Below are 27,893 nucleotides of genomic sequence, written 5' to 3'. Positions count from 1 at the left end.
CAAATTGTAACCTCTTCAGCACGTCTTTTTTTCAACAGTGGGACTTTGCGGGGGCTTCTTCAAGATAGCTTGGCTTCACATAGGCGTCTTCTAATTGTAACAGTACTCACAGGTAACTTTATACCGTCTTTGATCTTCTTGGAGCTGATTGTTGGCTGAGTCCTTGCCATTTTGGCTATTCTTCTATCCATTCGAATGGTAGTTTTTCGCTTTCTTCCACGTCTTTCTGGTTTTAGTTGCCATTTTAAAGCATTTGCGATCAACTTTTTAATCAAGGTACGCTGTTCTTCTGAACAATGTCTGGAACGACCCATTTTCCTCAGAATTTCAGAGAGAAATACACTGTAACCAGCATGTACAACATTTGCTGCCTTCCTTCAATAAATAAGGGCAATAATTGCCACCTGTTTTTCAAAGACTGAATTACCTCACTCATTGAACTCCACACTGCTATTATTTTGAACATGCCCCTTTAAATAAGTGTTTGAATTACAGAGAATCAGCAGCATGCATGTCATGACTGTTGGGTCTCTTGGGTTTCATTTACTCTACTACACCTGCTAGTAAATTATTTGCCATGTAGAAATATCATTTCTACCAAAAACAGTGATCGATCAGGTTAGTGATGTCTGACTGCTATTATTTTTAACACAACTGTAAATGTGCCGCCGATCACCCGATTAACAAGCAAAATGCTCATTCATTTGGTGATCCTTTTGGCGATTTGTGCGGGCACTACCGATCATCATGGAGATGTTTCCAGAAAAAAACAAGCATAGCATACCCTTAATTTAACATGTGAAAATCTCTTTAGGGTATGTGAATTTACAAATTTAAAATCATGCTTTGTATCTGGTTCTGGACAAAAAATTAACACCAAAATTAGAAATGAAATCCATACGTATTACTTGCAGAATTTATTTTTTTGCATTTGGTGCAAAAGTCAGCTGTGCGTTTTATCACTCACTGCATCACAATGAATGAAATCAACAGACAGGGCACACTGCAGATCTGTAGCATGCCTAGAATTCTTGGTGGATTTTCTCTGTGAGTGACTGGATTTTGTTAAAACCCCATTCACTAACATTACTCAATACTTTGTTGCACAATTTCATGCAGATTCCAAAATAAGTACGTGTGGATCAAATGTGTAAATCCACCCTTTCATTAGCTATCTAAGATGACGAAAGAAGCAGTGAAAGTAGGGATTTTTGCAAATTTTTCCCCTTGTTAACTAACCTACATAGTAATCTAGCTGTTCTTGTAGATCTGGTCATCTGCTTGCACAGAAGTTACTGATTATTATGTCAGATTATGCTACTGTACATAGCGTAAATGTTGCAGGGTTTGTAGCTGACCTGGAAATGGAATTGTGTCAGACTATAATTGGAACAAGCCACATCTCACATGGTGTTGTGTAGGTACTTGTACACTATAGGCTCATTTGAAAGAATATACTGATAAATAAACCTGAAGGTGTCCATTTCGGATCACGGTTTTTCCATTGATACATCCCGAATAAGTGGAAAGTGAGCCTGTGCCCTTCTATATATCTCCTGGTAACAAGGCACTGTACATATGCATTCATGTGTCATTATAGAATCGCCCTTCATCTATACCATGCCATTAAATGTATATTTACAACACCTTTCCTAAAAAGGTGAAACACAATGGCATCATTTGATGCTTTGATATTAACTACAAAAACACTGGTAAACAGCTGTAACTAAAATGAATATGCCTATAACAAGTAATAAATAATAGCATACAGTGTGGAATCAGTTTTCTTGCCCTTATACAATCCTTCCATCCAGGCTTATGCATTTTTTTATTTTAACCATTTCTTCTGATTCTTCTCATAGGTTTACCATTATAATGAGCAATGCCTTCAGTTTATTCCATTTACACCATATTGTAAGGTCTTAATATAGGGGAGCGTGTTATGTCCAGATAAAGTGGATACAAGTAGATGATCCCTAAATTATTATTTCAAAGCCTCCCGACTTTAGATTTTTTTTTTCTTCATTTCCTTGTACATATAGTCATGGTCTGCAAAGTTCTGATGGTTTTTTGGAGACATCACTTCTAGTTGGGTGTACAGCACAGATAAACTGTGAGAACGAATCCTGTTCAGTAAAGCCTCCTGTGGAATGTAATCCTAGACCATGTATGCCAGCAGAAACCACTTTGGCAACATCATCTGCATCTTTCCTTGGGCCAGCCATGGAACATGTTTGTAAGATCCTGGGAAAAGAAATAGTAAATGCTATTACATAGAAAGCCAGTTAAGGTCTAAGACATATGTATAGGCCAATATACGCAATTGATTCTACCCGAATAGAAACTGCTCCAGCTGGCCTGAAAATTGGTACATGACACTAAGGTCTCCTAGGACGTTTTTTCTAAAGTTATTTTCCTTCTCCCTCATTTAGGCTTTTACATAATGACAGCAATAATAAATAATGCCAGTGAGACACTGACATATATAGTTATGAGTTAACACATGGTGACCGTGTTGACAAACAGCCTGCTTAAAAACATGCGACATCAGATTTGTTATGCTTTTCAAAATTGAAAACATTCTAGAAATTGTCCCTTATTGGGAGAAGATCGTGTTTAAACATACACACGTGTTATGGGGAAACAGAGGCTTGCTGGGACCAAGCATTCAAAAATTATGACTTAACAGGGGCAGATGTCTGCCTATGTTTATACAAATGAACTAGTATTGCAAGCACACATACACAGTAATATTAAAACAAGCAGTAGCTTGTTCTGAACAAGCATGCAAAAATGTTTCTGGAAGCAGCAGTGGTACAGTGTGGATGTTGAAGGAATAAGCTGTGTGGGGGCAATAGTGGCAGCAATATTAGCAGCAGCAGTAACAGGTACATCATGGAACCTAACAGAAAAGGCAGTAGATGCAAAGCTGTGTAGGGGTATTGGTAGTAGCAGTAGGGTAGTAACAGCTGCAGTGGCTGCAGTAGCCATATTGTATGCAACATGATGGCAGGCAGACAGCGGCAGAGGCATGATTGGGCTGACAATAAAAAAAGTCACCATCAGCAATAGCAGATCTATACACTGGCCTCCTCACAGATCCATGCCTCACTCATTTCACAAATGTAATTTTTTCTACACTTGCAGAGGACAAGTTTGTCCATTTTTGTGTGATGATGCCACCTGCCTTAACACCTTTCTGGTATGACACTGGGGAATGACCAAGACGGTACAGAGACAGCAAACTGGGCCAGTCCGATCTGCCTGATTAGAGGTCCACGGGGTAAGGGAACAGGGTATGTGCAGGAGAAGGGCCAACAGTACAGGTAGGACTGAACCTAATTGTTCAATAGGGATTTTGCTACTTGTGAAAGACTACTACTAGCGGAGACATTGGAAGGTCAGTGACTCAGTGGAGAAGAGAGGGGCCTCCTGCTAAGACACATGAGTGGCAGGTGTCTGCTCACAGAAAGCGGTAGCAAGCTATGTACACAGTGTATCTTGGTAATACAGCAATTTTGCCTTCCTTTCAGCTTGAAGAAAACATTCCCCCATTTTGCTTTGATAGCGAGGGTCTAAAAGCATGCCTATCCAGTAGTCATCAGTTTTCTTGATGCTAACGATATGCACCTAATCAAGCAAGCAAGCAGCTTGCCATGGTCGCTAACATGCCGAGGACCAAATTCTTTCCAACTCCACCCCTCTAATGCGATGATTGGTCATCATGGCCAGTGTCATCATCATATTCAGCCTCGTCCTCCTGCGGTAGCTCCTCATCTTCCTCCCCCACTTCCTCTTCATTAGGACTTTATCTATTCGGGTCCCCAACAGCTACAGGGTAGCCAGCAAGATGTGAAAGCTGTTCTTCGTCCACCATCCCTTGTTGCATCAGTGTGGGCATTTGCTCTAGTATCAAGGGGATTACATTGTTGATGCTGCTGTTGTCCCTACTGTGGTGTTTTTTTTAAGGTCATTAGTAAGCGAAGTGCCTCGCTGATGAACTGCCACACTGTCTGAGCTGAAAATAATGCATATTCCCTGCTGTGGTGGTGTTGTGTCATTAGCATGTTTGCCAGCTGTAGTTGGCAGGAGACATCCAGCAAGAAATTTGTTGCTCGAAGCAAATTAGCAACTGATCCGCTGTGTGGCTTTTCTGGCCCAGGCTCATCAGTTCTAAGGCATGGCAACGCTCCAGTTTACACATGTAAAAAGAGTGAGCAGGGTTGGGAGCAACGTTGTGCCCTGTTTTTGTTGAAAAGCCTAGTCAGATGGATTTGGAGGAAGGATGTGGATAAAAACCTGGTGTGGAAACCAGACCAGCACAAACATGTAGGTGTCAATAGGACCATTGCCGTGGTGCTACATTGCTGCAGCCACGCACAACATTGACCCAGTGTCCCTGAAAGACAAGTACTGAGCTTGTCCATTACAGCTGCTCCACATGTCTATGGTGGCATGCTCCTTACCGCACAGTGACCATTCCTAGAAGTGTGTCACATTCTCCCCCACATGATAGTACAAGGCACAGATGGCTTTTTTGAGAAATAATGGAAAGCAATTTGACAAAATTGTGCTTACAGACAGCAGTGGTTTGGTATGTGCAGGCACACTGTAGAGAACAGATTTTTGGGGAGACAAGACAATTTTGCATCAATTTTGGTGAAAACGTCTACCTCTCTGGGTTTTTTGCTTTCCTCTGGATCAACTTGCAGGATAAGGCTACTTTCACACTAGTGTTTTTCTTGGATCCGGCAGGGTTCAGCAAGCAAAAACGCTAATGATAATACAACCATCTGCATCCGTTATGAACGGACTCGGTTGTATTATCTTTAACATGGCCAAGACGCGGATCGGTTTTCTATTGTGTCAGATTGTGCCGGAGAAAACGGATCCGTCCCCACTGACTTGCATTGTGGGTCATGAAGGATCCGTCTTGCTCCACATCTCAGGACGGAAAGCAAACCGCAGCATGCTGCGGTTTACTCTCCAGTATGAGAACGGAATGGAATGGATTTTGGAGCATTCTGTTCTGTTCAGTTACGTTTTGTCCCGATTGACAACGAATGGGGACAAAAACATTAACGCTAGTGTAAAAGTAGCTTAACAGGATGAACTGTATGGACAGATGTCTTTTTTCAGCCTTACAAACTATGTTACTATGTAACTGCAAGAAAATGTTCATAATTAATTCACTAAATGGCATTTAAATGCGACCTCTAATACAAAGTACAAAAAGCGAGCTGACCACTCACTAACTTTTTCGATCAAGACATATATTTATGTCATTCATTGCAATATTTGTGATTTAATGTACATTGGAAGCACTTCGCGCAAATATAAGAATAGGATTCTGGAGCATTTGAATTATATATCAAACCCTTTGGCAATAAATATTTCCAATGCTGCCAAACATTTTATTCATACACATGATCGTAGGGTTAACTCTTTTTGTGCTTTTGCCATTGAAAAAGTCTCTTCTCCCCCTAGAGGGGGAGATTATAAAAAGAGGATTCTGTTGAGAGAAGCCTACTGGATTTTTTGATTGAACACTAGAATGCCGTCAGGTTTAAATCAAAGAAAAGAGTTAATGTATTTTATCAATGATCTGATTGCATCACTTATGTTTTCTTCTCGCTTTTTGTACTTTGTATTAGAGGTCGCATTTAAATGCCATTTAGTGAATTAATTTTAGATTTTATTGCTATTATATGTCCACATTTTTTGGATGTTTTTTATGTCTTCATTCACACCATGCAGGTCTGTTTGTGTTTGAGAAGGGCGTGTTTTTGCTTCATGTTGCGCAACTGCATGCTCCCAGCACCACGACTGCATGCAATTCACATCAGGTGGTTGATGCTGGAGAGGCGATTTTCCTCCTTTTTCCCCTCCCATTTTGGGGGAATGGATTTTTGGGTGAATTCATAAAATCTCCCATTCCAACATCAACCTTTGTTACGACTAAGGACATCTCTCTCCGAAACACGTCAACAACCGCTTTGTGCGAGGATCTGTTTGTACTTGGATTTATGTTACATTCAATAAAGAGGAAGTTTGTTACTGAATATCATTCCAGCGCCGGATATTTTTCCTTTCTTCATATTACCTGGATAACCTGTTCCTTCCGTGCATGCGGAGTTTCCACACAAGGTGAGCTGGATATGTAACATTTTGCAGTCCACCATTACATTTGAGTGAAACATGGTCCGTGTTGGCCGTATTTTCAGGATAGACTGCGGCTCCATCACATTGTTTCATGGGTCTATTATGCCGCACTCACATCATATCAGTACAACAGAACCACAATCAGACAGGAACTGACCGTATCATAATACACTATGATGCAGTCAGTTTGGGTCAAAGGAACCACGAGAGATGCGGCTGACACATGGATTGTGTTTCCCGGACAGAGCATGTTTGTGTGAATCAGTCCTTAATCTAGCAAAAGTGGAAATATACAAGCCACAATGGCCCCTTTGTCAGGCATGTGCAACAGAAATTAATATTTAAAGCTACACCACACAACATGACCCTTGATGGTCCTTCACATAGCCAGCTTGTCCTAATATGCAAATACTTGTCTTCTATGACATTAAAGGGATACTCTGGCTATATCAAGTTATCTCACTAGGGAATAACTATTTGGTGAGGGGCTGACTAATGGGACTCCCACAATCATGAGAATGGGGGCCCAAACCCCACAGGGCCCACTGAATGAATGCAGCTGCTGGTTGAGCATCTGCCATGCTGTTCTGTCCATTCATCTTCTATGGGACTGTCCGAGATAGAGGAGTACAGTCTGGAAGTCCAAATACAGAATGAATGGAGTGGCAGTGTGCATACTAAACCAGCCACTCCGTTCATTTCAGGGTGCCCTTTGGGGTACAGGGAACCTGTTTTCAAGATTTGTGGGGCACCCAGTGGTTGGACACCCATCAAACTAACAGTTATCCCCTATCCTTGTGATAGCTAACCTCCGGCATTCCAGCTGTGGTAAAACTACAACTCCCAAGATGTACACTTGCTTGGCTGTTCTTAGAACTCTGGAGCACGCTGGGAGTTGTAGTTTCACCACAGCGGGAGTGGAGGAGGTTAGCTATCACTGCCCTATCCTGTAGAAAGAGGTTAAGGTGATATAACCGGACTACCTCTTTAATATAACATATTGGGACAGATCTACTTGCAAAGGGCAAAAATTAATTAACACATAATTGTGGTCTAAAGCACAAAGCTAGAATTTAGTAAATATCCCTCACTGTCTCCTGTGGCCATGCCTTCCATTTATAATTTATAAATTGTAATCCAGACTGGGATGATATGATCTACGTTTTCTTTTCTAGACTTCTGAACATTTTATAAAATGCCCATTTCTAGTTCTTTTAAAGTAATTACTGTCGCTTTTGGACCTTCTGGTTGCGTCAATGTTCAGAGCCATCATTTGCTCCAGCACAGGATTATTTTACCCATAAAACAACCCATGACAATTTTCAAATCAACAGAATATGGCAACTTTAATCTACAACAATAATGATCCCACTGTATGATGGATATAGCCCTGGCTCAGTTTTAGGATCAGTAAAAAATAAAGCTGCTGTATAAAGCTACACATGACAAATAGCTTTTGCTGCTTTGTGAGCATGACATGAAGAATGCTCCATCAGATCAGTGTCTTGTTATATTCTATTCAATGGTATTCTTCATATCTTTTATACTTATACTACCTATTCTTGATGTCTATAATTGCCATAATCCATGAAAGAGCTAAAGTATCATTTCTGAGCGGATTTATGTGGTGGTGAGAAGAAGCTTACACAATGCATTTCAGCTAACCCATGAGCCCTCTTAGAAGTGTAGCAGCCTGAAATTATAATTCCTGATGTTCATACCAGTCCCAGAATAGAAGGGATCTAGCACCACTTCCATGCAGATAATACCCAAGAGCTACGTATGATGGATTGGCTGTGCAGGCGAGTGAGTACAAACTACTGTATATTGGTGGCAAATAAAATTCTGGCATAAGTTGTACCAAAAAACTGGCATACAAGCTTTGGACCAAATTTATTGTTTTAACATCAGCCATTTTGATAAATCTGGCACATATTTAGACTTTCTAGTATGTGCTAAATATTAGGCAGTATTAGTACATCTGCCCCACTGTGATCGGACAGGGAACACACTAGTAGATTTACTACTAACTTGTACTTTTTGTGTAAATGTAGACTAGGCAGGCTAAAAATGTGCTAGATTCATCAAAGTGGCTGATGCTGTATGATAAATCAGGCACACCTCTAAACCGTTGAATCTAAGCTTACAACAACTATTATTTGGCTTACTTTATGCCAGAAACGTGCACCAAAATTTTGGCACACTCTGGCCCATCTAATGCTTCAACCCCATTTCATGCTGAGTCATTTCCCTTTGCAGTCAAGGCACAGCCCAGTTACAAGAGTCAAAAAAGTATTAAAAACACATTTTAAAATGTGGTGTATACCTTTTTGGCACAAATTACACCAGAATTGTTGTGCATTTTGATTCATAAATCTCATTCACTGTATATTAGTATCTATGTGAACATACATCGTAGTGCTGTCAATGTACACAGAAAAAAATATGCCTTTGTCAATGTAGCAATGTAAAAAAAGGGAAAAGAACTTGCTGCGGCTCCTTGTAATATGCATGTTCAATATATCCCTATACCTGGGGCACCAAAACAAAAAGGAAGACTTAATACGTTTTCATACCTTAAAGACTCAGCTTTCTTCTGTGAGAATTCTATGGGGAGGAGAAGGAGGACTGTGTGGGAAATGAAAAAAACACGTTAATAAAGTAATAGTTGTAGCTATAAGACAGAAGCTTCACACGTAAAACAAGAATGTAGTGTGAGCAGAAGTCCTAGTCTTTACACGTAATATATGTAACATTTGTGTTACTTAAAGGGGTATTTCCATTTGGACATTTATGACATATCAACAGGATTCACCATAAATGTCCAAAAGGTGTGGGTCCCACCTCTGGGACCTGCTCTTATCTCAAGAATGGGGCCTATACAGCGTCCAGTCCAAAATTGTAAACTGTAGAACCTCTGTGTAGACGGAAAAGGGAAGGTAGGTAAAGGCAGGTGTGTAGATAAAATGATCTCTTTAAATCCTTTGCACTAGTGGATTAGGATTGCTTGGTTTACCTGCTTTTTGAAATCATAACTTCATACGCTCATAAATAATATATATCTAGTTCACTATAAGTGACTTCATTTGATGTGCTAAAGATTATTTGATCTTGTGGCACATAAGTAAAACAAAGCTAGCTTTTAGTAAAAAGTTTCATAGCAATAAAAGGTAACAAAGTAAACATTTAGCCAACCCACACAAGTTTAGGGCTCTTTCACACTTGCGTTCTTTTCTTCCGGCATAGAGTTCCGGCATAGAGCCCCGACGACGGAAGAATCCTGATCAGTTTTATCCTAATGCATTCTGAATGGAGAGAAATCCGTTCAGGATGCATCAGGATGTCTTCAGTTCCGGAACGGAACGTTTTTTGGCCGGAGAAAATACCGCAGCATGCTGCGCTTTTTGCTCTGGCCAAAAATCCTGAAGACTTGCCGCAAGGCCGGATCCGGAATTAATGCCCATTGAAAGGCATTGATCCGGATCCAGCCTTAAGCTAAACGTCGTTTCGGCGCATTGCCGGATCCCACGTTTAGCTTTTTCTGAATGGTTACCATGGCTGCCGGGATGCTAAAGTCCTGGCAGCCATGGTAAAGTGTAGTGGGGAGCGGAGGAGCAGCATACTTACTGTCCGTGCGGCTCCCGGGAAGCTCAGGGCACCCCAAGCGCAGTGACGTCAGGGCACCCCAAGCGCATGGATCACGTGATCACATGGCACATCATCCATGCACATGGGGCGCTCTGACGTCACTCTGGAGCGCCCCGGGAGCCGCACGGATGGTAAGTATACCGCTCCCCTGCACTACTATGGCAACCAGGACTTTAATAGCGTCCTGGCTGCCATAGTAACACTGAACGCATTTTGAAGACGGATCCGTCTTCAAATGCTTTCAGTTCACTTGCGTTTTTCCGGATCCGGCATGTAATTTCCGGCAAGTGGAGTACACGCCGGATCCGGACAACGCAAGTGTGAAAGAGCCCTTACTCTGTCTGTTTTTATTCACAAAAAAAAAAACACATTCACGCCGTATGTGGTTTTTATAGTTGCCGTTTTTGTAAATGATTGTGTGAAGACAGTCTTTGTTTCTGGCATTTTACTCCCTATAGTGAGATGAATGTCTAAATGCCAGAAAAAGGCTCAACATTTTCAACATGCTGCATACAAATAAAATCCAGAGACCCAATAACACCAAAATAACAAAACATCTGGAGTTAATGTTTTTACCAAAAAAAGATGCTACAAAAACCTAAAAGGCTATGTGTGAATCCACTCTTAGCATTATTATGCATTACCTTCCCCTTGGCCTTGATGCTTTCTCAAAGAATTTGGTACGGGAGGCAACACTGTGAAGTAAAGAAATAACATGACCATCGGAGGCTGAATCTATTAGACTATTACACCTAATTTTGTGATTTGTGATATAGCTTGTACTATGGTTTCATTACTAACACTGATGCTGGGATATCCTCTTTGACACCAGAGCTGACATCTGTTCTGGGCTCCGCTTTGGGTATCAAGGCTGCTCTACATGGTGGGTCTGGTGGTCTTACTGGAGGTCGGGAAATAACTGGCCTCTCTCCTGGGGAACGGACTTTACTGATGTTCTCAAAATCACCTAGAGATTTAAGAATAAGAGTTTATGAACTAGATACAATTCAACAAAGAGGCTGCAGTAAATAATGGAGACAATCTAACCTTCTCTGGGACGGACTATAGGCCTTTTGGTATACACAGATGATTTACTTGGCACAGAATATATAGGCAAATCCCCATTTATGGTCTTCACCCCTTTTTCCTGCATCATTGAGACCATTTTTGCAACGTCCACTTCAGGACAGTCGTCGGTGGAACTTTGTTTATCTGCTGAAGTAATCAGTTTCTTTCGTTGCAAGGGAAGAGGGTGATCACTGTTTGTGATAACACCATTCCCATTCAGTATGGATCCGTCATCTGAATAAAAACAAACTAATGGATAAATAAATAGTTAACTACTAAATAATCGTTTTTAGAAAGTCATGTAAGGCTACTTTCACACATGCGTTCAGGTGTCCGCTCGTGAGCTCCGTTTGAAGGGGCTCACAAGCGGCCCTGAACGTAGCCGTCTGGCCCTAATGCATTCTCAGTGGAGGCGGATCCACTGAGAATGCATCCGTCTGCCAGCGCTCAGCCTCCGCTCCGCTCAGTGAGCGGACACCTGAACGCTGCAAGCAGCGTTCGGGTGTCAGCCTGGCCGTGCGGAGGCGAGCGGATCCGTTCCGACTTATAATGGAAGTCAATGGGAACGGATCCGCTTGAAGATGACACCATATGGCTCAATCTTCAAGCGGATCCGTCCCCCATTGACTTTCAATGTAAAGTCTGAATGGATCCGCTCAGGCTACTTTCACACTTAGAAATTTTTCTAAGTTATAATGCAGACGGATCCGTTCTGAACAGAGCCACAGTCTGCATTAATATGAGCGGATCCGTTCAGAACGGATCCGATCGAACGCTAGTGTGAAAGTAGCCTTAGTGGTCCTCATATCTGCTAATAAATAACGTGTAACTAAAGGCAATATAGTAAATCACTTCTCTGCCATAGCACTGATCTTTTCTGAAGATGAAATATCTTAGTGCCCAGTTCTGAAATACCATTAGTCTACCCTCTACCCTTTTAACATTTCCATGCTTATCTTGACACTTCTGCTCCAAAGGTCAGGATTTAGCTCAGGTTCACCCTTCCTCATGTGGAATAATTATTTTCAATATCTAAAGGAATCAGTGTATGAGTCTAGGACCACTTTTTCTGTGGTATAAGGCAGAATAAAGATACATTGAGTGTGCTGCCACACTGTCTTTTCTTGGTGGTATTTTTTTGGGCTGTAAAAAAAAAAAAAAAACATGAAATCCTTGCATTTTTACAAGCTCTTTTGGTCACATGCCTTTTCAGATTTTTTTTCCCCTATAGATAAGTCTATGGGGAAATGTCTGAAAAATGCCACACAGAACATGCTGTGATTTAATAAAATGCCAAGCTGGCAAAAAAATAAAAAATAAAAAATGCTAAGAAATTATCTTTATCTTTAAAGGGTTTTCTGAGACTTTACAACTGATGACCTATCTTCTGGATAGGTCATCATTAACCAATTGGGGTGTAGTTTGCTGCCTATGTCCTGCACGTCCAGCCAAGAAGGGGTATCCGGGCCTTACCTATATAAATCTATAAGCTATATGGTGCTGGAGTGCAAGGACTTTTCAGCCTGTGCTATAGGTAGATCAAGAACACGAAAGACATATAATTAATAAAATCTTATACTACAGGATAGTTGTCAACCCACTGTCAAACACCTAGTGGCATTGGCAACTGTCTGGGTCCAAATGGGCTTCTGCTGGGGCTTTGAAGATAGTTACTGTGTCAATACCTCGGCCGAACATATGGTTTTTGTGGTACATTGTTGGGGGGGGGGGGGGGGGGCGCGATTGTCTGAACCTGATCTCGCAGCGTGCGTCTGTGAGAGCTCCCGTCCTGACCCACGTAGCACTGATAGGATCGCATAGCATTATATTGATTTATGATGCTATGTAACTCTTAGGAGTTCTGAAATGTATTGAATAACACTGACAGCGTACAATACACAGGCAATACAATACTCATGACTTTAGCAAGGGATGCTTTCTATACATTTTGAGGATAGTGAAAAAATAGAAGAGGGTTTTTTACGGTAAGAGCAGTGAGACTGTAGAGCTCCCTGCCTGAGGTGGTGATCGTGAACTCATTACAAGAGTTCAAGAGGGGCCTGGATGTATTTCTGGAGTGTAATAATATTACAGGCTATAGTTAGAAGAGTCATTGATTGGGTAGAAATTTTTACCTCATGAGGGTTTTTTGCCTTGCCTGGATCAACTTTGCAGGATAAAGGTCTGAACTAGACGACTGTATGTTTTTTTTTTGGCCTTACAAACTATGTCACTATGATAGTCATTTGATAACTGAGACTTGAAAGTGTGTGACGCATGGGTAAGAAGTCATGTGATTTCAGGCATGTAGATGCTATTTTTAATTAAAGTAACTCCAGTGACCTTCAGACATCATTTCCCCTACACATAGTCTTGGTGTCACTATCATGTCACATTCCAAATGACTGCCTAGTCCAGCCAGCATGAAAATGCAAAAGACTGCTTAGCTAAACTCAGCCTCTGCACCAAACACGGTGAAACAAAGGATTATCTTGGGACTAGACTGCAAGTCTGAAAGTACAGTATGTATGCATTTTATTATACCACCTGGAAAAAAAAATGTGAAGGGGTTGTCTCTCATGAGAAAGTATCTGATGTTATCTGCTTATTTTGCTGGGGAAAGCCATGGCCAACCAAACTATTCCCCGCAGAGCCTTCTGCTAAGACAACTATATGCTTTACTGACTTACTGAAAAGTCTGACCTGCACCTTAGGTTTACAATTTTTAATTCAGATTTTAAACTAACAATTAAGTAACACACATTACCTTCTTCACTCTGTCCAAGATACAAAGCATTTCGCCCTCGGACTGGTCGTTTAGAAATTGTGATGGGTTTGTGGGTCCGGGGAGTTATTCTCGGTGGAGGAACAGGGGGAGCAGTGTTTTCTTCAGGAGGGCCAGAAAATATCTACAGTAGAGAGAAAAACTTTCTTGCAAGTTGTGAAGAGACTTTACAGAGGAAGCATTTTGTCCATATAAACCATACAACTCATAAGACAAAAGCCAAAAAGTGATCCATGCGAGTAGTCTCCACTGTACACGGTCCTAATGCAATTTAATATGAATCCAGAGACCAGGACCTTGACACTTAGAAGTGCATTTAAGCTGAAGTCACAGGAAGAGCAATGAGTCTGATGCATCATAAAGCCATTTGATTGATAACTTAAATATCTTGTATTCCAGATATCTTTTCAATAAATTCCAATAGCAATTTCTTTATATTATAATACTATAGAATATATCTCATATAACATTTATATAGTACATAGGAGTGCATAGAAGAAATGTTCAATGGAATCTTGCCTACAGAAAAGTTCACATATACACAACATATTTATAACAATTCTAATACATGCTGAATATTTGCTTTCACCAAGTTATCTGATGATTTATTCTTTATTCAATGTCAAATACATGAATGTCTACAGGGGGCAGATAAAACACACAGTGATTCTAAGACTCCAAAGCATTGTATCCATGCTCCCTCTGGTGGCCACACTCAAACTACAGAAATTATACATTTATTTTATGAATTTCTTTTTGATAGTCTTTTTTTTAAGCTGAAAGTCATACAGAATCCCCAATATTAAGATCAAAAATTTAGTGTATGACCTAGTAAAAAACATTTAATAAAAAAAAATTTGAATATCGTGCAAAGTTAATTTATTTCAGTAATGCAACTTAAAAAGTGAAACTAATATATGAGATAGAGTCATTACATGCAAAGCGAGATATTTCAAGCCTTTACTTGTTATAATTTGGATGATTATGGCTTACAGCTTATGAAACCCCAAAGTCACAATCTCAGGTACCCTTTGCTCAGGGGGTATGGATTAATTAGCTGACCAGAGTGTGACACTTTGAGCCTAGAATATTGAACCTTTTCACAAAATTCTAATTTTAAGCTGCATTAATGCAATTCCTTTTACGTTTCATTATTGAAATAAATAAACTTTTGCACGATATTCAAATTTTCCGAGTTTCACCTGTATGTGTATATATATATATATATATATATACACACACACACATATATACACACTCATACACAACACACTGTATATATATTAAACTTAAAGGAAATCTGTTAGCTCAGACAAGCTCTATAAAGTACAGTAATGCATAATAGAACACTAGCCACTGACTCCAGATCAATAGTTTGCATGTTGATACTCGCCTCAATTCCCTCTGTGTGCACTAACAAAGCAGCTGCGGAATACATTGAGAGGACTTCACCTGGAGTCCTCCCAATGCATGCCATGCCTGGTTTGTGGGCAGGGAAATTGGGGGGTGTATCAACTGTGGGGATTTGCTCTGGTAGACAGGACAAGCGGACGCAGTATAGATGCAAAGACCAGTTTGTAGCTTAAACTTCTGTGTTTCATTCACACTTATGGCAACAAAACAGTACAACAGTCCATTTGCAGTTTTGGTGTTCGTTCACACCTAGACAGTTCATACAGCAAAAACAGTCATCTGTTATCCTAGGTGTTAGTTCACGGCCGATCGGCATTGCTCAGGACAGAGCAGACTTCCAAAACTCAGGCCTCCAGCCTAGCACACGGCTCAGATCCCAATCCGGCAATTGCCAGAGCTCCTCTGTCAGGCCTCATGCACACGGCCACTGGGCGGCCGTTTCGTGCACTCAGTCCCCAATGCACGGGCAACATCCGTGCAGCGGGTCAGACCCATTCAACTTAAATGGGTCCGTGGTATGTCCGCTTCCTGTGTTCCGTTCCACGACTCCATTCCGCATCTCCGAAATTGCGAACCCATTCAAGTGAATGGGTCCGTATCCATGATGCGGGGTGCACACGGCCGGTGGCCGTGGATTGCTGACCCGCCATTTGCAGGCCACAATACGGCCATGGTCGCCCAACTGCCGTGGGCGTGAGGCCTCAGAGAGAGAGAGGTAATTACCACCAGCTGACACTGCTGGCTGGGTTTTTTAGATAGGCCAGTCAAGACCCGGCCTGGAACGTGGGGAGTAGTCACCCACCCAGCACTTTGACTACTCCCAGTAAGAGCCGCCCCGGATCAGCTATTACAGCTATACTAAAAAGCAAGGTGTAAAACAGTTGCTGACACATGAAAGCTGGCTCTTACTCCACGAAGCCAGGAAGCTCGGTGACGCATACCTTCCGTGAACGACGGTCCCTTGTGCCTTCCTACACAACAGAATAATTACTGATAAGGATTCAGCAGGAGGAGTTCTATACATGCATAGCTGTACTTTATAGGGTGAGCTGGTGGTGACAGATTCCCTTTTAAATATAATGTAGGCTATTAAGAAAAAAGCTAGCAAAGCTAGAACTCACAGGTGAGCCAAACAAAACATTGTTGCAAGTATGTTTGAATTTTGGTGATATTTACAAGGTTGCTTGAAAAAAATATACACAGCTCTGAAAAAATTAAGAGACCTCTCCAGGTATGGCAGCCATTCCATTCCAATGTTTATTGAACTCCATCACCGACACACCTTACTGTACTTATTGAGGTGCTGATTAGGTGATCACCTAACCAAAATCTTATTTAACGAGCAATAGTATTAAAACCAATACTGTGGTCATCACAATTCTCTTGATATAGAATTAGATGGATGGCACAAGCAGTGCTAGTAGTATCCAAAAATTAAGTGTAATAAAAAAATATATAATAACTACAGACCATGCCAAAAGAGCTGAAAGGAAAAGTTAGAGATGAAGTCACATGACACTTTACTGGATACAGTTAGTGTCATGTGACTTCCATTCTTAAAATTTCAACAATGTAGGATGACATCAAGTGACCTACAAAAAGAATGGAAAGGTGGAGGAGGAGTAAAATGCATGGTGAAGACAGTTTTAAACAAAGCAAAGAGGAGCCAGGCTAAGAGCATAAGGATAAGATATAGAGGATTGGAGTAAGGTCACCTTCTCTGATGAGTCCAATTTTCAGCTTTGCTCAACACTAGATTGTCTGTGAAGGTTCTCATTTATCCAGGTCATGATATATCTGTAAAGAATAAATCAAGGCAACTGGACGTACTGTGGATTTCTTGAAAACGTTTTACTCGTTCTTCCAACAAGCTTTCTCAATTCTGAGTGACTGTACAAGAATTCTCGGGAATAAATATGTAACTGAATCAACGTCTGGTAATTATAACCAGCATGGGGTCAGAGGTCATTATACCCAGCCAGACGCAAGGATATGGTTATCCCATATGTAGCTGGGGTGTCTGAGAAACTCAAAAGGATTTTTAATAAACATCACATCCCTGTCTGCTTTAAACCCAGCAAGACACTGAGGCAACAACTGGTTCCCTCCAAAGACCCAACGCCTAAACATAAGATGGACAACATTGTGTACGCAGTCCAGTGCAATGAGGAATGCTCAGAACTGTATATCGGCGAAACAAAACAACAACTACATCAGCGTATGGCTCAGCATAGAAGAGCCAAAACCTCTGGTCAAGATTCAGCCGTGTACCTACATCTAAAAGAAACAGGTCACACCTTTGAAGACAGTCAAGTACATGTTTTGGATAAGGAGGCCGATTGGTACAAACGAGGTGTGAAGGAGGCCATCTACATAAAAATGGAGAAGCCAAGCTTGAATAGAGGCGGGGGGTTAGACATCTATTGTCTGCCACATACAATGCTGTATGCTGCTTTTTCTGGGAAGTCTTTATCACCTACTGACTCCAATTAGCATAATGGAATCAATACCTTTGACCCCAGGCTGGGTATAATTACCAGATGTTGATTCAGTTACATATTTATTCCCAAAGAATTCTTGTACAGTCACTCAGAATTGAGAAAGTTCGTTGGAAGAACGAGTGAAACGCTTTCAAGAAATCTACAGTACGTCCAGTTGCCTTGATTTATTTTTTACAGATATTTCAACACCAGGTTGTGTAATGGTTAGACAAAGCCCTGGAGAGTCCTACAAGCCACAGTGTCTTGCACCCACTGTGAAATTTGTGCAGGATCGGTGATGATGTGGGGGTGCTTCATCAAGGCTGGAATTGGGCAGATTTGTCTTTGTGAAGAACACATGAATGAAGCCGCATATAAATATACCCTACAAAATAACCTTATTCCTTCTGCTCTGACAATGTTCCCCAACTCTTTTCTGCAAGACACTGTCCCATGTCATGCAACCAGGTAAATCAAGGTGTGGCTGAAGGACCACCTGATCAAGACCCTGTCATGGCCAGCCCAATATCCAGACCTGAACCCCATTGAAAACTTCTGTGTGATGTGATCAGGAGGAAGATGAATGGTTACAAGCCAAAGTTGAGCTGGTTGAATTTCTGCGCCAGGAGTGGCATAAAGTTACCCGACAGCCGTATGAAAGACTGCTGAAAAGTAAACCAAGATGTACGAAAACTGTGATAAAAAAAAAAAATCAGGGTAAGGCTGGGTTCCCATCACTGTTTAGTTTTCCGTTCTTCTGATCCAACAGAAGAACAGAAAAATGATACATATTTTTATGAGCATCAATTATGATCAGTTTTCATCAGTCTGTGTCACTTCCATCAGAGATAAGTTATTTTTGATGCCAGAAAAAGTACTGCATACAAAAATAACTGATCTCTGATGGCAGTAACACAAACTGATGCTCAAAATAAGGCCTCATGCACACAACCGTTGTGTGCATCCGTGGCCGTTGTGCTGTTTTCCGTTTTCTTTCGCGGACCCATTGACTTTCAATGGGTCCGTGGAAAAATCGGAAAATGCACCGTTTTGCAGCCGAGGCCGTGATCCGTGTATCCTGTCCGTCAAAAAAATATGACCTGTCCTATTTTTTTGACGGACAACGGTTCACTGACCCATTCAAGTCAATTGGTCCGTGAAAGAACACGGATGCACACAAGATTGGCATCCGTGGCCGTAGGTTGCTTTCATACAGACGGATCCGAAGATCCGTCTGCATAAAAGCTTTTTCAGATCTAAGTTTTCACTTCGTGAAAACTCATATCCGACAGTATATTCTAACACAGAGGCGTTCCCATGGTGATGGGGACGCTTCTAGTTAGAATACACTACAAACTGTGTACAAGACTGCCCCCTGCTGCCTGGCAGCACCCGATCTCTTACAGGGGGCCGTGATCAGCACAATTAACCCCTTCAGGTGCGGCACCTGAAGGGGTTAATTGTACTATCATATCCCCCTGTAAGAGATCAGGGCTGCCAGGCAGCAGGGGGCAGACCCCCCCCCCCTCCCCAGTTTGAATATCATTGGTGGCCAGTGCGGCCCCCCCCCCTTCCTCCCTCTATTGTAATAAATCGTTGGTGGCACAGTGTGCGCCCCCCCCCCCTTCCTCCCTCTATTGTAATAAATCGTTGGTGACACATTGTGCGCCCCCCATCGCCCCCCCCTCCCTTTATAGTATTAACAACATTGGTGGCCAGTGTGCGGCCTCCCATCCCCCCCCCCCCCGATCATTGGTGGCAGCGGAGTTCCGATCGGAGTCCCAGTTTAATCGCTGGGGCTCCGATCGGTAACCATGGCAACCAGGACGCTACTGCAGTCCTGGTTGCCATGGTTACTTAACAATAGTACAATAGTAGAAGATTCATAGTTACCTGCTTGCTGCTGCGATGTTCGTGTCCGGCCGGGAGCTCCACCTACTGGTAAGTGACAGGTCTGTGCGGCGCATTGCTAAATGAACTGTCACTTACCAGTAGGAGGAGCTCCCGGCCGGTCACAGTCATCGCAGCAGCAAGCAGGTAAGTATGAATCTTCTACTATTGTACTATTGCTAAGTAACCATGGCAACCAGGGCTGCAGTAGCTTCCTGGTTGCCATGGTTACCGATCAGAGCCCCAGCGATTAAACTGGGACTCCGATCGGAACTACGCTGCCACCAATGATCGGGGGGGGGGGGGGAATGGGAGGCCGCACACTGGCCACCAATGTTGTTACTGCTATAGAGAGAGGGGGGGCCGATGGGGGGTGCACACTGTGCCACCAACGATTTAGTGGTATAGTAAATGAGAAATCTGGACAGCTATCGGCTTGAACCATTTCATCTTAACAGACAAATCCAGGGTCTGTTTAGGATCTGATTATGGGCAGGTTGAGTATGTAGCCTGTTGGTAAGTGCTTCCTGCCTTTGCTGTGGAGAGACACCCTGTCACAAGTGCTGTGATGATTTGGGGGAGCATCAGATACAGTCAGTCTACAGTCGGTCACCACTAGTAGTGATATGAGGAACACTAACAGGAAATCCTGTGGCCACATTGCAGGGCTTCGAGCTCACACTGTCTAGCAACATAATGCTTGCCCACACACATTAAGGGTTTCCCAGGAATGTATCGCTCGGTTGCCAGATTTATCGCCAATAGAGCATTTATGGGAACAGCTGGGATGCCAACCTCTGCAGAATCTACAGGTTGCAAATGTGCTGCAGGACACCAGACAGAACCTGCATGCCTCCATGCCCAACCAGACCTCATATTATACCCATGCCAGAGGTAGCCCAAGAGGGTACTACATACAGCTACATGCTGCAAAATGATCTTGAAAGCCAGACATATTATACCACACCTTCATGTACAAACAAATTCTCATTAAAGTACTTGCATGAAAGAAAATAACTGACTGCATTGATATGACTCATATTACAGTAATGTGAAGACATCTTATGTCATGAGCGGTGGAATGAGAAGAATGTTTTGTGCTGGTTTCATTTATAATTAAAGATCACCCTGGTATTTCAGTCTTCAGAGGAAGTAACATTTCTATCCACATATAACATTGTTCTATGTGCAAAGAGGTTATGCACACTACAGAAGACCTAACATACTGTATATGCAGGACCTGGACTTATAACCAGACCCTGGTGTTAATGCCTAAGCTAGCACCTGCACAAGGGTGGATGTTTCAGGTCATGTAAGGCCGAATGTTCCAGGAGATCCCCTCTCTCTTTCTTCAAGGGTCTATCTTACATGACTCTGCTTTACTCATTACTATTACTTTAAAATAGTAGCTTAGATGGTGACACAAGTCTGTATCTTGCAGAAAAGTTGTACAGCGATACGATTCTGGACTATTATCTCTTGTAATACATGAGTAATGCTACACATAAGGAGCCCATGTTGACATTTTTTTATTTTCCTACTGCCCCTATTCTCTCACAGTCAGCGCTGAAATATATGGTCAGGACTGCTGTGGTGCACTAAAATAATGGAGGGGACTCGTGCAGATGCACAGCAGTCCTAACAATGTATTTTAGCATAGGCAAATTAAAAACACTGATCTGGCCTCCTTAGCCACAGTACTACTTATGTATTACTACAGATTATGGTGGCAGATTCCATTTAAATGGTATATGACCCAGGGCACCAATGCAGCAGTGCTGAATGTGTGATATGTCAGAGCAGATGCAGCTCTGCTACATGTGTACCTTACTATAAACCTCATTTTGGGTAAGAAAACAAAATAATATTTTTGTTTCATTGGTACAGAGATGATACATGAGGTTATCCTAATGGAAATGCAGAAAGGACAAAGTGTCTCTTACGTTCCTATTATAATAGATTTTGCATTTTAGGCACCGAGACTTGCTCATTTCATTTGGAGTTTATTTCCCAAAAGACCTATATAAAAGTCCAATGAAATGTTAAAGATTTTCTTGAACTTTGTTAAATTGGTATAGAAAATGAAGATATCGCCTGAAATCTATTTGTAAAGAAGTACAGTGATCGTTTTCCACCCTACATGGATTCTCTTCAACAGCTTACAGTTAAGACACTTACAGCTTGTAGACCATTATTGCTAATATTTAAAGGGTTGTGTGACCATTAAATTTTATTTTTTCATTTAATTCAACATGAAAAACTGTTACAAAATGGTCCACTTATAAGATATTCTCTTTACTTTATGACTAGTTCTTAATCTGTGTAGTAACATGCACATCCTTCTGAGGTGGTAGCACACGCTTAGTTCCATCCTTCAGTTGCCACCAGCATTATCTACTATTAGAAGCTATGACAGATACAGGGAGAGAGCTGCAGCAAAAAGGACGAACCCCTAGCGAAAGGACACAACCCCTGAGCTGCCAGCCTGAAGAGAATGTAGTAGGTCAGCTGGAGCAATGAAGGAGCTCTGGATCCATGTGAGGTGCAGAACTGGTTCTAGCTTTAGTAAAAAGAGATTGGCATGTTCTATATGTCCGATTTTCATGTTTTACATCACTTATGACATAACCTGACTCTGTAATGACAAGACGGATGCATAGCAAAAGAGGTGCCATTATTGAAAAAGCGGTCAAAAAGTGATACTATAGAGGCCAGGAGTACAGCCATGATAATAACCTTATAGCACAGTATCAGCACGCATTTATGAGGGATTGGTCCTGTCAAACTGGTCTCATCAGCTGCTATAAGGAGGATACGTCCCGACTGGACCGGGGTAAGGCTGTAGAGGTCATGTAGCTGGATGGCGTTTGATACTACACTACAGAAAATACTGGTATATAAAATGAGAATTCCCAGACTTGGGGGAATATGGGCAATTTGGTCACTACCTCACTGATACGAAAGAAAGTCATTATTAACAGTAGAGCCTCAGATTGGGTCACGATCAACAGTGAGGAGCTGCTGGGTCAGTATTTGGCCTTCTTCTTTTTAATGTTTATTAATGACCTCGTACAGGGCTTACACAACAGAATTTCAAATGGACCCAAAGCTCTGTAAGGTAATCAACACAGAGGATAATAGAATATTACAGAAGGATTTGGTTGCTGGGAGGTTTCTGAAGACACACCAGACAATGTTCAGATGTCGATGCTGACTTTTAAAGTAAAAAGATTGATATGACAACCACTTTAGTATATTACTATGATTAGACGCCGTTAGTTGTGAGTTTTCAGTGAGAGTATGCTAGGTATACCAGAAAAGGGCTTATCAACGTGTAGCTTTAGGTCTTGGTCACAACCAAAGAAAACTGATGGCTACATCTCTTTTATGCTACAACATCCATTCTCCCAAAAAGAGGAAATTTACAACCAGAGCACTGACTGTAAATGCAGTTCTCACATCTTCTTAATATATTTTACATACACTAGGGATTAAACTACAGACATGTTATTGTTAATCTGGACTTAAAATACTTTGTGGACAATCTTATCAACTGGTCACTTTGATCTTACTTACATGCAGCAATTCAAATATAATAATTAAGTGCAAACACAGGGCACATTTCTTAAGACGGCGGTTTAGATGCCCTAAACTGGTGTTGGCCTCTTCATAACGTTTGCAGATCCTCCTCCAGTTCTAAATGTACGGTAGCTTCCTATCTGTCTTACATTTAGACCTTTTACTAAGCCTGAAACAGGCAAAGAAAATGGCAAATGAGGCGGGCCTGCCAGGCTGTCTCCTTCCCAACCCACTTTTTTAGACCTGTCTTGAGCAGGAAGAAGTTGCGGACTGTGGCGCAACTAACCATCTAATATAGGCGTATTATAGCATCGTAAATAACCCCCATTGTTTTGCAGCTACAGTGCAGATGGCCATCCATTTGCAATCCTACTGTTCTATTTTCTAGCTTTTTAAAGTGCCAGGTATAAACTGCACATCTCTAATAGTGAATAGATGTCAGGGAGTTAGTAAGACTGGTGTTCGGATTATGGTAGGTGCAGTTCTTACCTTGTTACAATGTTCTATGAGAAGTTCCACCACAATATTTTGGAATTTGATGTTCATCATGGCGGCCACTGTATCTTCTTGGGCCCTCATCAAAGTTGGTCCAAAAATAACCCCCATATTAGAAGGAGACATGAGGTTCTCTTTGCTATGTTCACATACACTGCAATACAATGCACATCATGTCATATAATAGGAACAAATACAGAAGAATAGAAAGAGCCATTTATGCAACGTATCTTCTATTCATTTACATGCTACACCAAGAATGAACAGTGTTGTATTTAGTCTGTCTTTACAAGTAATGGAAGGAACAGTCTGTCTGTAAGCTCGCTGGGTACAGGGAAAGGTCTACTGGGAAAAAAATATTGGCAGTGTTTAGATTGAAGTACAATCTGCATCATGCAGTGCCGTCTAAAACAGCTGTGGTAAAACTACAACTCCCAGCATGCACACTTGCTTGGATGTTCTGAGATGTCCCACAGAAGTGAATGGAGCATGCTGGGACTTGTAGTCTCACCATAGCTGGAGTGCCAGTCTAGAAGAATCACATATGCATCCAGAGCTTGACCCTTTAGGTCACAGAAAATTCTATATTATTTTACCTTAAATAGTTTAAACAAGACTATGTACCCGCTTTAAAGCAAAGGACGCCTTTGGGAAACTGCAGTTATACATTAGAAAACTGCATTTACAGAAATATCTAGTCATTGCCTGAAGCGCTCTCATTACAAATGGTAACAGTGGAGAGCAGTAGCTGTTCTGCCTCTTGCTTACAGACATGAAGCGGTGCACGGCACACAAAACTTCTTTCTATAATTCCAAAGCAAAGACAAGCATATTCAACCAAAGTATTCAATCTAGAAAAATAAAAAGTACAAGTGTATGATGATATGTCACAATGTCTGACTGATGGGAGGCACAACTGTGGAACTCATCAACTGGGAGAAGGGGATCCTAAGACGTGGGTTATAAGTAATCAATATCCAATCAGGACCTGTCATCCCATAAAGCCTTGATCAGCCTTTCTTTGCAACCTATGGGCAGTGGAACTAGCACTTTGAATGGAACAGGAAGCAAATTCACTTCAATGGCCCCAACACTTTGAATGGAGCTGTGCTTCCTGCTCCATTCAAGGGCTAATTCCAGTGCAGGAGGCTAGAGAATAGGTCAACAATAACAGGAGCCTGGAAACCCCCTTTAACCCCTTCTACCCAACTTTTTGAAAATCGGATATGGCGATACCTAATGTGGGTTTCCTTTTTTTATATATAAAATCAGGGGAAAGGGGCGTTTTTTCTTTTTTAAATTGAAACGTGTTTTTTTTTACTTTTTTTTAAAAACTTTATTTGTGATCCCCTCTGCAATGCATTACAATACATCTGTATTGTAATGCATTGCCTTCTAGTGTGTTACACAGAGTAATACACTAACAGGTTGCCTAGGAGACCCAGCCTAAGGCTGGATCTCCTGGGCACCCATAGAAGGGAGGTACGATGCCATGCAAGGCATTGGGCAGCCTCTGCACGGCATCGGGATAATTCTCACCCATCAGCGCTGACAGCGGCGTAGAAGGGATTTGTGGCGGGTGAGGGAGCCCATCGGGTCCCTGCATTGTTCCCTCACCCGCCGCAAATCCCTTCTATCCCGCGGTCAGCGCTGATCGCGGCATAGAAGGGGTTAATCTGCCGGTATCGGCTTGTACAGCGATGCCGGCGGATACAACAGGGGCCTGCCTATCAGGGACTGCCGGGCCCTTGCAGTGATCGGGAGCGCACCGCTCCGGTGCCCGCCCGATCACCATGACGTAATAGTACTTAAAAATGCGGGAACGCACCTGCCGCCATGACGTACTATTATGTCATATGTCGGGAAGGGGTTAGCAGTCAGTGGACACTTTTACTATTAATATCAACGGACAGATGGGTGCACTGTGACAATCTCCACTGAAGTGTATGGATGCATAAGCAATTTATGGGAAAAGCCCCAAAATACCCATCAAAGTGACTAGAGTTTAGACATTCTAACTCCAGTCACAGATCTTCCTCATGTTTTGGGATTACCTGGATAAGTGTCGTATAATAAGCTCCAGCATTTCCTGGTGATTGTCTGGCAGTCTATACACCAAGCAATGAATAGCTCCCAGTCTGTAATCCAAATTTTCTGATTCTGTGTATTAAAGAAATTATTAATTTTTACATTTTTGGTACAAGATACATTGAAGAACAAAAAAGAAAAAATACAGTCTGAAAATAAATGCATTCACGAATGTATAACTGCACACATGTTTCTCAATCTGCCAGCTGAATAATACCTGTATAACAACATTATTTAGATTTTTTTTTCAACTTTATTTTTATTAAACATTTTTTAAGTATACATACAGAAAAGTGTACATGGAGGTATTTCAAAGATACCTTTAAAGGAAATCTGTCACCTGGTTTGAGCATATTAAAGTGTTACTACTGCCATGTACAATAAAATTCCTTATTTCTTGCTGTAGTCTTCATTTTTTGTTTCATGGTTTCATTAGCGATAAAATCCACTTTTTATGTTATGCAAATGAGTGTCCAAAGTACCCAGAGGGGGGTTATTATCCTTCTCTGGCACCCAATAACGCGCCCAGCCCACCTTCCTTTAGAGCCCAAGCACGCCTCTTCCAGCATAAGTAACTGCCCACACCCAAACTCTTTGCCGCCGCCCCCCTCCGCTATGTGAAATCTCACGCAGGTGCTGTACACTGGACTGCCTGCGCGATGTAGAAGCTCCTCAGGGCAACAGCTTCAAATGTGTCACTGGGCATGCACCGAGCCCAGTGACAAATTTAAAGCTATTGCCCTTAGGAGCTTTTACATTGTGCAGGCAGTCCGAGGTACTGCGTCTGCGTGAGATTTCACCGAGTGGACACAAGTAATCTGTGGGCGTAGTTACATCCAAATAATCACATAGCAGAGGGGGGCGGAGGCGGCAAAGAGCTTGGGTGTGGGCAGTTACTTATGCTGGATAAGACGTGCTTGTGCTCTAAAGGAAGGCGGGCTGGGCACTGTAAGGGGGAGTTTCTGGGCTCAGAGAAGGATAATAACGCCCCTCTGGCCACCTTGGACACTCATTTGCATAACATAAAAAGTGGATTTTATCGCTAATGAAACAAAAAATGAATACTACAGCAAGAAATAAGGTATTTTATTGTACATGGCAGTAGTAACACTTTAATATGCTCAAACCAGGTGACAGATTCCCTTTAAATAGTATAAGGCATAGGATATTGTTGCACCAGCTTACAGATTAATGAACAAAACTGGCCTACGGCACGTGTGAAAGAAATTAAAGGAGAAAGGGGGGAAGGGGGAGAAGGAATAAGTAATAAGTAGTTCTCTCCTTCGGTCTATAAGTGTAAGTCAGCATGGTACTGTAGGAGTCGAATAAAGACCTCTAAGTGCCTGTAGAAATGGGCCTGCAAACCCCAATCTCTGTAGTGCATGAAACATGAAAGACCAATTAAGACGGTCAAAAGCTTTTTCTGCATCAAGGCTAAGAAGCAGAGCTTCAGTCAACGCCTTAGCGACTGCATCATTCAAGTTGATTACCCGTCTTGTGTTATCCCCCACCTGTCGGAACTGGACGAGCCCCACTTGATCTTGAGACTTGTGGATCAGCTGAGGGAGCCAACAGCTCAACCGATTTGCCAGCAATTTGGTAAAGATCTTCAGGTCTGAGTTTAGCAGACTAATTGGACGATAGCTAGCACATTCTGAAGGATCCTTTCCTGGCTTAGGTACAACTGTTATAAAAGCATGGTTTGCGGTATAGGGTCTCCTGCCAGCAAGGAGTTGAATAGAGGGATCATATGTGGAAGCAAAATCTCACTATACGTTTTATAGTAGTGATATGTGAGGCCATCAGTAGTAGCGATATGTGAGGCCATCAGGGCTTATTTCCCAGTAATTCCTGTACTACCTCCCTCAATTCCTACAATGTAATTTGTTGATTTAGGTGTGATAAGGCTTCTAGAGGGAGAGTGGACAAAGTACAATCAGATAAATAGTTATCTAACACCTGGGATCTGGTCTCAGGATCACCAGGAAACTCTGAAGTAAGGGAGTAGAGGGAGGCAAAATGAGTGGAAAATGTCAGCAATTTTCAGGGCAAAATACTGAATGCCCGTGGGGTCTTTTATAACCTGGGGGGTGGATGTGAGTTCCGGGTCGCCTAACTGTTTTGCTAATACTGTATGGGGTTTATTACCAAATTAGAAGAAACACTGCTTGGAGTATCTCAGGAGCTTCTCTGTTTTATTAAGTGAGAGATTTTTTTAATTGGCTTCTAAAAGGTCAAGAATCTTTCTTGGAAGGTGTTTTAAAGGATTGGCAACCAGGTCTTGT

General features: G+C 41.9%; 1 protein-coding gene across 2 annotated transcripts in view; it reads right to left on the bottom strand.

The window, feature by feature from the left end:
• Positions 1–553: 553 nt before the first annotated feature.
• Positions 554–27,893, bottom strand: part of OPHN1 (oligophrenin 1) — a 193,816-nt gene continuing 166,476 nt past the window's right edge. Inside the window, exons 18-25 of one of the 2 annotated variants that reach the window (XM_044305809.1) lie at positions 25,575–25,680; positions 23,515–23,674; positions 13,646–13,787; positions 10,858–11,127; positions 10,612–10,777; positions 10,455–10,505; positions 8,739–8,790; positions 554–2,244 (exon numbers count right to left, since the gene is read on the bottom strand). In XM_044305809.1, coding sequence (XP_044161744.1) covers positions 8,748–8,790; positions 10,455–10,505; positions 10,612–10,777; positions 10,858–11,127; positions 13,646–13,787; positions 23,515–23,674; positions 25,575–25,680 — 938 coding nt within the window. In that variant the 3' untranslated portion in view covers positions 554–2,244; positions 8,739–8,747. The remainder of the gene's footprint in view (positions 2,245–8,738; positions 8,791–10,454; positions 10,506–10,611; positions 10,778–10,857; positions 11,128–13,645; positions 13,788–23,514; positions 23,675–25,574; positions 25,681–27,893) is intronic. The other variant, XM_044305810.1, reaches the window with a different exon arrangement.

This window comes from Bufo gargarizans, chromosome 9, assembly GCF_014858855.1.
Source record: "Bufo gargarizans isolate SCDJY-AF-19 chromosome 9, ASM1485885v1, whole genome shotgun sequence".
In the NCBI taxonomy this organism is placed as follows: Eukaryota; Metazoa; Chordata; class Amphibia; order Anura; family Bufonidae; genus Bufo; species Bufo gargarizans.
Note: the sequence above shows the minus strand (reverse complement) of the source record. Positions and strands in the feature narration are given on the sequence as shown.